We start from the raw sequence: 13,746 nt of genomic DNA on the forward strand, positions 1-13,746 counted from the left end.
AAATTGTGGAGGGGGTAAACAACAAAAAGGGAGGTAAATAAAAACATAAAACACAGGAGTAGGACTATTTATTGGCCTCAACTATAAAAGTGCATAAGAACATAAGAACCAGGAGCAGGAGTAGGCAATTCAGCCCCTCGAGCCTACCCCACCATTCAATACAATCATGGCTGATCTCATTTCAGCCTCAACTCCAATTTCCCACCCTCTCCCCATAACCTTTCAACGCATTGCTAATTAAAAATCTGTCTATCTCCTCCTTAAATTTATTCAGCGTCCCGGCATCCACTGTACTCTGAGGTAGTGAATTCCACAGATTCATGACCCTTTGAGAAAAGTAATTCCCCCCCATCTCTGATTTAAATCTACCACCGCTTAGCCTAAAGCTATGGCCTCTCATTCTAGAATGCCCCACAAGGGGAAACATCCGCTCCATGTCTACTTTGTCTATCTCCTTCAGCATCTTATATACCTCAATTAGTTCTCCTCTCACGCTTCTAAACTCTAGTGAACATAGGCCGAAACTGCTCAATCTCTCCTCATAAGACAAGCCCCTCATCTCTGGAATCAATCTAGTGAACCTCCTCTGAACTGCCTCCAATGCAACTACATCCTTCCTCAAGTAAGGGGACCAAAACTGTGCGCAGTACTCCAGGTGCGGTCTCACCAATGCCTTGTACAGTTGCAACAACACTTCCCTATTTTTATACTCTACTCCTTTAGCAATAAATGTAAAATTCCATTTGCCTTCCTTATTACCTGCTGTAACTGCATAGTGGCTTTCAGCGATTCATGCACGAGGACACCCAGATCCCTCTGCATTGAAGCATTCTGAAGTTTCTCTCCATTTAAATAATAAGTCGCCTTTTTATTCTTCCAACCAAAATGGAAGATAAAATCACATTTATCCACGTTAAACTTCATCTGCCAAATTTTGACCCATTCACCTAACCTGTCCATATCCATTTGTAAATTTCTTATTTCTTCATTGCAACTTACTTTCCCACCTACTTTGGTGTCATCTGCAAATTTAGCTATAGTACCTTCTATCCCTGAATCCAAGTCATTAACATAGATTGTAAATAGTTGGGGCCCAAGGACCAAACCCTGTGGCACTCCACGAGTTACAGCTTGCCATCCAGAAAAAGACCCTTTTATCCCAACTCTCTGCTTTCTGTTGGTTAGCCAATCCTCTATCCAAGCTAATACATTACCTCTAACTCCATGTGATCTTATCTTGTGTATTAATCTTTTGTGCAGTACGTTATCAAAGGCCTTCTGGAAGTCCAAATATACTACATCTACAGGATCCCCATTATCCACTTTGCTTGTCACATCTTCAAAGAACTCTAGAAAATAGTCAAACACGATTTACTCTTCATAAAACCATGTTGACTCTGATGGATTGCATTTTGACTTTCCAAATGCCCCATTACTACTTCCTCAATAATGGATTCCAACAATTTCCCAACGACAGACATTAAACTAACTGGTCTATAGTTTCCTACTTTCTGCCTCCCCCACTTTTTGAATAAGGACATTATATTAGCATTTTTCTAATCCATTGGAACATTTCCAGAATCCAGGGAATTTTGGAATATTATTACCAATGCATCCACTATCTCTGCTGCCACTTCCTTTAAGACCCTGGGATGTAGGCCACCAGGTCCTGGGGACTTGTCACCCTTTAATCCCAATAGTTTGCTCAGTACTTTTTCTCTAATGATGGTGATTGTTCTAAGTTCCTCCTTCTCTTCCCTCTGCTCTACCTGTTACTATTGGGGTGGTACTAGTGTCCTCCAGAATGAAAACTGAGGCAAAATATTGAATAAGCATCTCTGCCATTTCTGCGTTCCCCACTATTAACTCCCCAGTCTCATCCTCTAAGGGACCAACATTCACTTTAGCTACTCTCTTTCCTTTTATATACTTGTAGAAGCTTTTGCTATCAGTTTTTACATTTTGCGCTAGTTTTCTTTCATAATTTACCTTTGCTCTTCTTATTGTTTTTTTAGTAACACTTTGTTGATCTTTAAAAGTTTCCCAATCTTCCAGCCTGCCACTGAGCTTTGCAATTTGGTATGCCTTAGTTTTTGCCTTTGTTATCTTTAAATTCCTTGCTTAGCCATGGATGCTTTTCCCCCCTCTTACCATTTTTCTTCCTCTTTGGAATGTATTTTACTTAGGAAGAATTGAATATCTCCTTAAATACCTGTCACTGTTCATCAACTGTCCTACCTTGTAGTCTTCCTGCCCAGTCCACTAGGGCCAAATCTGCCCTCATGCCTATGTAGTTACCTTTGTTTAACTCCAGAACACTAGTGTGGGACTCATGTTTCTCGCTCTCAAACTGAACTTGAAATTCTAGCATGCTATGATCACTATTCCCTAGAGGATCCTTTACTCTGAGATCATTAATTAATCCCATCTCATTACACAAAACCAAACCCAGAATAGCCTGCTCCCTGGTTGGTTCCACAACATATTGCTCCAAGAAACAATTTCTAATACACTATGAACTCTCCCTCAAGGCTACCCTTGCCAATTTGATTAGTCTAGTCTATATGCATATTAAAATCACCCATGATTATTGCCATGCCTTTCTTACACGCTCCCAGTATTTCCTGGTTTATACTGTGCCCTACTGCTGAACTACTGTTTGGAGACCTATAGATTACTCCCACCAGGGACTTCTTTCCCTTGCTATTTCTTATTTCTACCCAGACTGACTCTACATCTTGCTCTCCAGTGCCTATATCATTCCTGACTATAGCACTGATCTCTTCCTTTACTAACAAAGCTACACCACCCCCTTTTCCTTCCTGCCTATCTTTCTGAAACACTGAGTACCCTTAGATATTCAACTCCCAAACCTGTTCTCCCTGTAACCACATCTCAGTAATCACCACCAAATCATACCTATTTATCTCTATTTGCGTTGTTAATTCATTAGTTTTATTCCGAATGCTATGCGCATTCAGATACAAAGCCTTTAAGTTTGCCCTATTGTCAATTTTCCCTACTCTTATATGATTCTTTGCTGCAATATGGCATTCACACACTCTGTCCCTTCCTTTCACCTTTTGGTAACAATCAGCCTTGTCACTAACCTGCACTCTTACCCTCTCCTTAAACTTTGATTTTCTATATTTCCATGCAACTGAACCCTCCTCCCCTATTATTTAGTTTAAAGCCCTATCTACAACTCTAATTATGTGATTCACCAGGACACCGGTCCCAGCCTGATTCAAGTGGAGCCCATCCGAACGGAATAGTTCCCTCTTTCCCCAGTACTGGAGCCAATGTCCCATGAATTCAAACCCATTTCTCCGACACCAATCTTTGAGCCACGCATTTACCTCTTTAATCTTATTGACCCTGTGCCAATTAACTCGTGGCTCAGGTAGTAATCCAGAGATTATTACCTTTTTGGTTCTGCTTTTTAATTTAGCCCCTAGCTGCTCATATTCCCTCAGCAGAACCTAATTTCTCATTCTACCTATATCGTTGTTACCTTCGTGGACCACAATAACTGGATCTTTCCCCTCCCACTCCAAGTTCCTCTGCAGCCCAGATGAGATATCCTTAACCCTGACACCAGGTAGGCAATACAGCCTTCGGGACTCTCAACCCTGGCTACATAGAACAGTATCTATTCCCCTAACTATACTATCCCCGATTACAACTACATTTCTCTTTTTTCCCCATGCTTGAATGGTTCCCTGTACCACGGTGCTATGGTCAGTTTGCTCAACCTCCCTACAGTCCCCACTCTCGTCCACACAGGAAGCAAGAATCTCGAACCTGTTGGATAAGGGCAAGGGCTGAGGCTCCTGTAGTGCTACTGCCTGGACTCCTCTACCTACCTCACTCATAGTCACACCCTCCTGTCCCTGACCACTGACCAAATTTAAGGTAGTTAATCTAAGGGGTGTGACTGTCTCCTGAAACACAGTATCCAGGTAACTCTCCCCCTCCCTGATGTGTCGCAGTGTCCAAGCTCGGACTCCAGCTCATCAACTCTGAGACGGAGTTCCTCAAGCAACCAACATTTTCTATAGATGTGGTCATTAGGAAGCACAATGGGGTCCACCAGCTCCCACATCATGCAGCTACAACACATCACCTGGCCCTGCATTTCTATTTTATTTAATTAGTTTTTCAATTTGTTTTTAAATTTCCTACTGGTCTTTAATTTATCAATCTGTAAAATATTTCTCCTATTTACCTTTAATCCGAAAGCAACTTAGAATAGAGATTCAAGAAACACTTTCTTAAAATCAATGGAACTCGCTCTCTTTGCTGAGTTGAAGCTGAAGTATTAGGCCTCCGATTGGGCCCCAGTAGTCACCTTTAATCTGAAATCAACTTAGGATAGGTAGTTCAAACTAGCAGTTACTTACCAACCAATGAACTTACAGTTTTCCTGTGATGTCGCTCTTTGTTTTTTTTCACACAGTGACAGTGACTGCAGAGGACACTCTTCCCAGACTGCTTCATGGCGACAGTGAATGCAGAGGACACTCTTTCCTGACTGCTTCATGGCGACGGTGACCAAAGGTAAAGAGCTACGAGGGCCACATTTATTTATTTGAATTCTGTTGATGGGCTAGTGGCAGTATTTTTATCTGCGTTAGGAAGCTTATCACAGGTGAAGGGCAGCAAAGCACTTGTGTTGCAGGAATCACCATGGTTGACAAGAAATATGCACTGACAGATTAGATTGAAGCCAAAAGTATTCTGTATGCTTAAGGAATTTAACTCAGAAGAAAAGGGACAAATATGTGCAATTGAGGGAGACAAAAGTAGTTAGGAGATCTCTGTAAAAGAAAATGGGACAAGCTAGTAGCAGTAATATGAAAAGCTTTTTCTGTTCCTTCAGGAGTGAGAAAACCATTAAAGATCTTCGAGGGCCACTGAAAGACACTTTAGGACAGATTCAAACTGATTCTCAAGTTATGGCGGTGCAGTTCAATGATTATTTCATGTCAACCCGGCTTCCAGAAAAGATGTTTATGAAGAAGTTACTAGGTTGGTGGATGAACGACATTCAGTCGATATGATCTATCTGGACCTTCAGAAAACTTTGTGGATGTAATAAGCTTGGAATGCAAGGCTGGTTTCTTGTAAGAAACAGTAAACTTTATTTACAGACTCCAGATGAGACTACGCGCTTGTTCCAAGACTAAGGATAAAAAGCTCCGCCCCTAAGATTCCCCGTGCTTAGGGCTGATTCGTCTGTACAGTCACATGATCCCCATAACAGTAAGAAATGGTTTAACTTACAGTTACTACAGTGGATGATGCTCATGTTCCAGCTGTGAGGTGCCCAGTATTATATAATATTATAAATATTTAAAAAAAATAAAAGTATCTTGGATAGAATAGGCAATCTCAATAAAACTGGGGCACTGGATACAGAAGATATCCACCCAAGGTTTATAAAGGGATAAGACAAATGCTCTGAGATCTTGCTCATATCATCAATAACTCAATAAAGTCAAGGATATTTCTTTAAGGTTGGAATTTTTCTATGCCCCCAACCCCGACCTGTTTTCCATTTTATGGCGGTAGTTGCGGGTGTTGGTGTTGCGGTGCCCGACCTTGGGGCCTATTGAGGCCCTTAATTGGCCAATTAATTGCCACTTAAGTGCCTCATTCCACCCCTGCAGCTATTTTACCCACAGCAGGGGGTGGCCCATGTCATGTGGGAAGTTCGGCAGTTTTAGCTGTGTGGGCTGATTTCGGGCAATGGGGTGGGGTTGGGGGGGGTACCATCTTTTGTGTCCCTTGTGCCCATTGGAGGCACATCCCCCCAAGGACATATACACTTTAACCCTCTTGCCCTGGCCTCTCAAGCCAGCCCACCACACCCCCTCACTCTGCTTGCTGGGGCCTGCCAGTCAGGCCTTGCCAATACCCCAGGCTTACATTCCTTCTGGTCTCCACTAGCTCCTCTTCTTCTCAGACTGGCTGTAGTCCCAGCAGTGGCCAACACTCAAACCTAGCGCTACTGGGAGTACAGAGTTGTTGGCCATCCAATTGGCTGGCAGCTCTCTAATGGTGAGACTTCCTCCCAGATGGGGGTGGAAGTCTCGCCCTTAGCCAATTAATGCCCTGCCGAACACTGAATTGCTACATGGCAGCCTGTATCAGTGGGGATAGATTCCCTGGCGACTCTTCAGGTGATGGGGCAGGAAACCCTGCCATCCGAAAAATTCTGCCCTTAGACTTGAAGGTAGGTGTAGGCCCATCAGCCTGATATTTTTCAATTGTAAGATAGTTGGAGGGATCCTAAGAATTGCCCTTGATCAATTGGTAAAAAAGGGACCATTAAACATACTCAACATGGCTACCAAAAAAAATTGATTGAAGTTGATGAAGTTACAAAGTTGGTGAATGAGGGACATCCAGTTGATATTAGCTATCTGAACTTTCAGAAGCCCTCACACTCAATTATTCACAAAATGGAATTATATGGTATCAGTGGGAATGTGATATGATAGATTAGGCTTTTGGTTCCAATCCCAGGACTAAAATCATTAACAGTTACGAATCAACCTGGAGGCATGTTATTAGTGGTGACCCCTAGGCATCAGTCTTAGGTCCACTACTATTTGCTATTTTTATTAAGGACCTAAATAGTGCTGTTAACAGGTGTGTGCAGATAATATTAAAAATTGTGTTGTGGCTTAAAGATTAAGATCTAATGCAAGTAAAGTGATTTAGATGCACTCAAGAAATGGACCAAACAATGGCAAATGGCATTTAACCTAATGCAACACTATGCACGCTAGTAGGCCCAACATATAATACACTTATTTAATTGCATGATACCACAACCAGCTGAGAGAGGGAAAAAAGATATAGCTGCTATTTTGGACAAATAGCTGCAGATCCATAACCAATGGAGAGAAGCTTTAGCTATAGCTAACAGGGTATTGGAATATCTTAATAGAACAAACACACCAAGGCTCCTTTGACAGCACCTTCTAAACCCACGACCACTACCATCTAGAAGGACAAGGGCAGCAAATACGGGGGAACGCCACCACCTGGAAATTCCCCTCCAAGCCACTCACCATCCTGACTTGGAAATATATCGCCGTTCCTTCACTGTCACTGGGTCAAAATCCTGGAACTCCTTCCCCAACAGCACTGTGTGTGTACCTACACCACATGGACTGCAGCAGTTCAAGAAGGCAGCTCACCACCACCTTCTCAAGGGCAATTAGGGTTGGGAAATAAATGCTGGCCTGGCCAGCGAAGCCCACATCTGTCGAACAAATAAAAAAACACTGCTCAGTAGAAATCAAAGGACATCATTCTGTCCTTATATAGTCTTTGGTTAGGCTGTTTCTGGAGTACGTCACCCAGTTTTGGTTCTCTCATAAGGTGGGTGATGCAATAGCTTTGGAATAGTTTCAGAGCAAAGCTAAAAGAATTATTCCTATCTTAAAGCACCTTGTTTACTAAGTAGTGCCAACTTAGCTAATTCAGCTAGAGCATCTTTTGGAGAACTGATCAATATCCAATGACTTTTACTGGAAAATGTGTGTTAGAATATGGAAAAATGATTTGTACAAGACCTAACCAGCCACAGTGAAGTAAATTCTATTTTGATGGTTCCTTGAAAATAAATAAGTAGCATTACTGCAGATAGATAAATAAATAAATGTTGTGACCTATCATACTACAGCTACATAAATAAGTTAACCTCAGCATGTAATATGTCCTCGATTTTATATGATGCTAAGAAATATATATAACGTTAGAAAATATTGAACTAATTTGCATATTTCCTTCTTTACCAAATTAATTGCCAAACATGGCTGTAACAGCATTGTATTCCTCGATAAAATGATGGTTACACTGAGAACTTTTATTCTGAATTGCCTCAAAACTTGAAATGAACTTAGTCCTTCCAGATCTTGCTACTGGGGTAGTTTTTGAACTGGCCCAAGATAAAGTTAGGTTAGGGGATCTGTTTGTGGGAGGAAAAGGTGCCCTGGATAAAAGATGGTGCAGGCTATTTTTATGCAGCATTGCCACAAAAATAAGTGAGTGCTCACTTCTGGGCTCCTCTTTGGCTAGATGGCCAGCCTAAACTGGCAAACGTTCCAATCTGTTAGGTCCTAAAATATCAATTGAGGCCCAATGTGGGTCATAGCATCCCAACTTGTATATTGAAAGGGCCTACCTCCTGAAATAAGTAAGCACTTCAGTCCCCTTGAAATAAGCCCCTTTAGAGATGGCAGTTACAGCTGGAGTAGTGGAGTAAATGAGATATTGAGCCATTATTGGGCTGTTACTGTCCTATTTACATTGGGCAGATCAAGTTAAAACCTAATGTACTTTTTCTAGTTGTTTGCGAGTTCTGTGAAATAATTAAATTAAATAAATCTAGCTGTGAACATTTAGAATAGATCACAAATCATAAGACCCAGTCCTTAGGCGACAATATTTGAGTGGTTATGATTGTGAATGTGCACCCTTATATTGTAGAACTGAATGCAAAATAATCTGAGAATTTGTGATCGTGTGCTAGAGAAATTATCATGAGCGGTTCAGATGATTATAAAAACTCAGCTGAGCTATTAATCTCCTTCTTGGAGAGATCTGTCACCCCTCCCATCATTATGACCAGCCTTTAATCCACAACAGATATTTGGTGGGCCATTAGAATAGCTTCTGGATCCTATGTATATCCGTGGACCCTGATTTAGAAGTATTTAGGAGGTTTCTGCCTGATGATAGCTGGAAGTTTCAATGGTCCCAAATACGTTGGATTTTAGCTTTTTTTCTACCTGCCTTGTTGCACCCTTGGTAATGACACCAGCCTGCTCCTCACACTCAGTTAACCCATCCAGAGGATCTGGAACAAGCCCACTTAGATGGGTTAAAAGACTAACTCGGTTGGTGGAATGGCCCTACAAGAGTGTCAGTGCCAATTATTCTCTGATAGGTCTGGGCAATTAGTTCAGTTCTTAGTACAGCCCATCTGTCTACATCATACTTATTTCCAGAGGTCGGTCATAACCTGGCAATCTCACTCAAACAGGCAAGAAGAATGATATGCGAAATTAAAGTGACATATTGTGTCAATAGCATTAATCTATCAGGTTGCACCTTAGGTATATTGTGGAGAAAAATAGAACTTTGCTTGCCAGTGTTTAGTGCTGACACTAGCATATCTTTGGCCAAGCTTTCTTCATTCTTTCTAATCTCTCTCTCTCTTTGACTTGGTGCCCTGTTCACAGGTTTATCACCAATTATGTTACTCGATTTCCCAGCCCATTAACTTACCACTAGAAAAGCAAAAGCAAAGCAAGTTACCACAAACCGATTGTCAACTCCCAGACTGTAAGAGATGTATTGAGTGGCTTTTCTCTCTGTCAACAGCAACAAGCTTAGACTGTTATTTGTTCAGAGATTAGGCTTGAGCAAACAGAAACACATAAAAGTGCCTGACTGCAATGTAGGCTTATGTCTTGACCTTTACTTTAAAGCAGGGAAATATTTCAAAGATTATTTTACCTATTGTTATCACAAAGACAGCCATTAGATCATTAATGTTTTGATATTTTTGATAAGATTATGTTTTCCTAAGTATTACTCTTACTTTTTCTGTGTGAAACTTAGTAGTGTGTGTTTGTCAGTTATTAATGATCAACTTTCCTTTCTGTACCATGGCAGCATTAAGAGTTTTTGAGATATTTGCTTTATTTAATCTTATCATTATGATTACTCTAAGCATATGGTTTTATATACTTCAATTTATTTCTATAGGTATTGGTGGGCTGTGGGGAGGGAAGGTTAGCTATATGTTATTTTAATTTGTGAGGCCTATGAGGGAATTCTTGTCACTGTTAAAATTGTAAGAATTATATTTCACCTTGATATTGCACTTCGTATATAAGTATTTCTTAATGAATATCCTTGCTCGATGTAAAAATCCAACGTTCTTTCGCTTGCTCTAATTGTCCCACATATGCATATTTATCTGTCTATGTTTTTCTCCTTGTTTTTTCCCCCTTAATGTGTAATTGTTATAATTGAGATACCGATAAAACAGCAAATGATTCATCTAAAGACGTCAGTTCAAACAAAATAGACAGAAAATTGTACCTATATCAGAACATGGTCGGGTCTACAAATGCTGTCAGAATTTTTCTGGATGATCCTTATGATAATACATAATTAAAGTGAACAAAACGGGCAAAGTTGCTGCAATTTAGGATTCGAAGTAATGATAGGTCGTGCACCTAACAGTGCACACGGACTTAACAGAACTACTGAACAGTTGGTACCGGCAACCATACGATAACTAACGCATACCTTTCGCAAATTAAATCATTATTACCTTTCCATGGCTGAATAGCCGAATCTTAATTAAAACACATTAGGCCCTTATGTATTTATTAGGATATCTCAACCTGCCCCAACTGCTCGCATTGGCTTAGATGGTAAAACGGAACAAATACTCTTAATTATTTCACTCTACCTGTGGCATCTGATTTGAAAAAAAAACAAATGGGCTGTAGGAACCTTGGTTGCCTCGTGATACAGGTTGACGGCAATTAAGTCACATTTTATAATAAATATAACTGGCCAGGTCAACGAAAAAGAAACAAAGCAATAAAGATTCGTTGTCTTGAATCCATTGTTCGTTCCGGCAGGATTTGATGTACTATGGTAGGGCCCTTTATTGGGCTGGGATAAAAATAGAAGTAATTGATTTGAAATGTTTTCACAGTTTATAGAAATTGCAAGAAGATCGATTCAGGAGTTCGGTGCTTCCATAATCAGTGCGCAGAACGACCGCGGTGACTGCAAGGTACAAGATGTATACAAAAATAAATTTTATTCCCAAAGTACTGCAGTGATTAGAAAAGAAATGCAGATGGTTACTATTATTCTTCGCACACATTAAGGACTCTTCATATTTAAAAGAGAATTTCCCTTTGAACACTTATTAGTTGAAAAACATAACTTCAGAAGATCTGGGCCATTGTTTATCATGTAAAAATAGAAAGTTACCGTGTACGCCTGGGATACAATAAGTATGTGTCGCTTCCCATAGGCCTGACTAACAACACAACGCTTGCTTCGATATTATACTCAGACGCCCAATGCCATAATTAATCCATCCGCCAAGTGACTGGGGTTCAGTAACTCACCTGTGCCAAAAAACCGTACTCATCAGCTTACCAATGAGGATTCTGCTTCTAATACAAGAAGTTTACAGATCATTTCATCACTTCACTTCAATGTATTTTGGTTTGGACTATAATGAATGTGGACGGTAGATTCAGCTTTAATGTGAGGTGAATACTAAGACTTTCTGTCCCTCTTTAAGAATCCCAGTACTGAGGAGCCGCTCGGACAATTACAAATATTGATCGGTTGTTGTGGAGCCAGTTTATATCGCTCTCTGACTCTTCCGTACTTTGCATTTTATAATAACTTAAGTACAAAATAAGTAACTGCGACTAACAAAGGAGCCTATCACTCCTAACATCGCTTGAACTGTCAGTATTAAAAGCAAAACACAAAATCTTCGCAGTGGCAAACTTAGATGGACCCAATGTTATTAATATGGGTAGTCCTGGGGTTTGGGAAATTTATAACATTAATTCCTGCCTCAATACCTGAAAACATATGAAAATGAGAGGCTGCTGTATAACATTCCGTGAAGACAAACCATCGAATGGAAATACTATGCTGTGCCCTTGCGCATAATTTAAACCACTTCTCATGTACAGCAACAAAGATCAGATCATCTGTGGAAAATGCACCACCTCGGACACTGCTTCAGGATACATTTCCGCAATAATATGGCATTCAATAACTGAACTGCTCCTCCTGAGATGCAATAGTCTTCAGGTAATGTAAGGTAGTAGGGGAGAAATTTGCACTAAATCCCAAACCTATGTCTTTTTTAATGTTAAATTGCTTCATGGGGGTTGCAATGATAAAAAAAAACTTTGTTTTACCTTTATACTTTATATTCAAATATATAAGTTCCATGTCTCTTCCCACAATCCTTTGTAAACATAAATGCACATATTTAAATAATATTGTTTAAGCAGCACAACAATAATTCTCGGCTTGGCTTGATGAACTTGGCTAGCGGAAGGCACCGACATAATTGGAAATACTATTTTGTCTTTAGCATCCAAAAATGGGATTACAAATCATTTTATTTTTTACTTCTAAGATACAAACGGTGTACAATTAAACGCTAGGCATATGGGTACATGTAAGTGGTGAACCTGTTGCATTGCTGACACTCCTCGTCTCGATGGATGTGAGCAATTGATCCTTCTTCCCGTCCTCATTTATTTTTCACTCGCTGGTTTGAGGTTCTAACTACCAAACTTTGCCTCGAAAAATCATGCAACTTAAATATTTCGACTCGAAATCAACTCCATCGCTTAGACGCCCAACTCGAGCGTCCTCATCATGCACAATCGATCAAGGTCAGTTAGAGAGAAAGAAAAGATCCTTGAGAAATATTTTCCCTCTATGCCCGGCTGTGTATGACGGAGGTGAGAGAGTGAGCCCCTGCAAACTACATATGTGAACCCTTCAGTCAAAAGTATACTTTGGCTGTTTTGTATCTAATTTTGTATTTAGCAGGAGATAAAATCTCAATTTGATCTAACACATCCACGGTGTAGTTTAAAAATTAAAGCGCAAAGTGAGACTGTAATTCACTAAAATATGAATGCAGAAGCTTGTTTGATGTCAGTTCTTATCGAGGCAAATCTAAACAAATTTTACTGATCAAATTTATAGGAAATTCCGTGTGATCTCTATTCCATGAACAGTAATACACGCAGAAGAAATAATTCACTACAAAAATAATTTAAGAACCAAGTTTCTTTACCGCTGCAACCAGGCATTGCATTTCCAGGTCCGTTGGTTTCAACCTCCACAGCTGACATTTGGTGCTCTTTCCATGTGAAGTTTTAAACTATCATGTGTACACAAATCCTATATATACGTTGCGTTTCTTGCGATCCAGTGTACGAAAGGTATTGCTCATGCAAGGAGATGATGCTTCGAGCAATTGCCCGCAGTTAATTGGAACCAATTCTTGAGACTCACTTAAAAATCCGCATTGTAGGTAGCTATTGAGATCACCCGCAGCGATCGCACGTATCATTTATTCTTTTAACCATGTAATATGCATTGTCATTTTGACATGTCTACCATTCCATTCCTGATAGCACCTCCACATCACTCCAATTCATTCATTTTTGCCCTGCGGTAATTGCAGAGACTAGAGGTTAGCAGTAAGATCAGCATCTGACTCCACTGTGAAGATGGCGAAAGTTGCAATTGTAAAGATGTTGGCTTTGATAAGGAAGCCCCACTGGCTCGCTGTCTCCCCCAAAACAATACAATTTAGCCGCGTCTGGGACTTGTCTTGTTTTTAATTGTTAAACATTTTTCTTTCAAAAGTCATTGCAAAGTTGTTATTCAATTTAGCTCTCCTTAATTAATGAGTTATATAATTACTTTTTGGCAAAGCTCATTGTGGTTAATTGAGTTGACATACAGCTATATGCCTATTCTCTATCTGTTGTTTGTTGTTTCTGAAGCAAGATCATTTCAAAGCCACGTTTAAAGGACTTGAGTAAAAAATGAGTACAAAGGAAAATACTTTTTTTTACAACCAGTTGAATACTCCAAATCATTTTAAAATGTGCCCATATTCATATCCTTCCATTATTTGGC

General features: G+C 40.1%; 1 protein-coding gene across 2 annotated transcripts in view; it reads right to left on the reverse strand.

The window, feature by feature from the left end:
- Positions 1-13,113, reverse strand: part of LOC144695973 (aldehyde dehydrogenase 1A1-like) — a 116,057-nt gene extending 102,944 nt beyond the window's left edge. The window contains exon 1 of one of the 2 annotated variants that reach the window (XM_078567112.1): positions 12,893-13,113. In XM_078567112.1, coding sequence (XP_078423238.1) covers positions 12,893-12,950 — 58 coding nt within the window. In that variant the 5' untranslated portion in view covers positions 12,951-13,113. The remainder of the gene's footprint in view (positions 1-12,892) is intronic. The other variant, XM_078567120.1, reaches the window with a different exon arrangement.
- Positions 13,114-13,746: the final 633 nt, after the last annotated feature.

This window comes from Cetorhinus maximus, chromosome 2 (genome assembly GCF_964194155.1).
Source record: "Cetorhinus maximus chromosome 2, sCetMax3.hap1.1, whole genome shotgun sequence".
In the NCBI taxonomy this organism is placed as follows: Eukaryota; Metazoa; Chordata; class Chondrichthyes; order Lamniformes; family Cetorhinidae; genus Cetorhinus; species Cetorhinus maximus.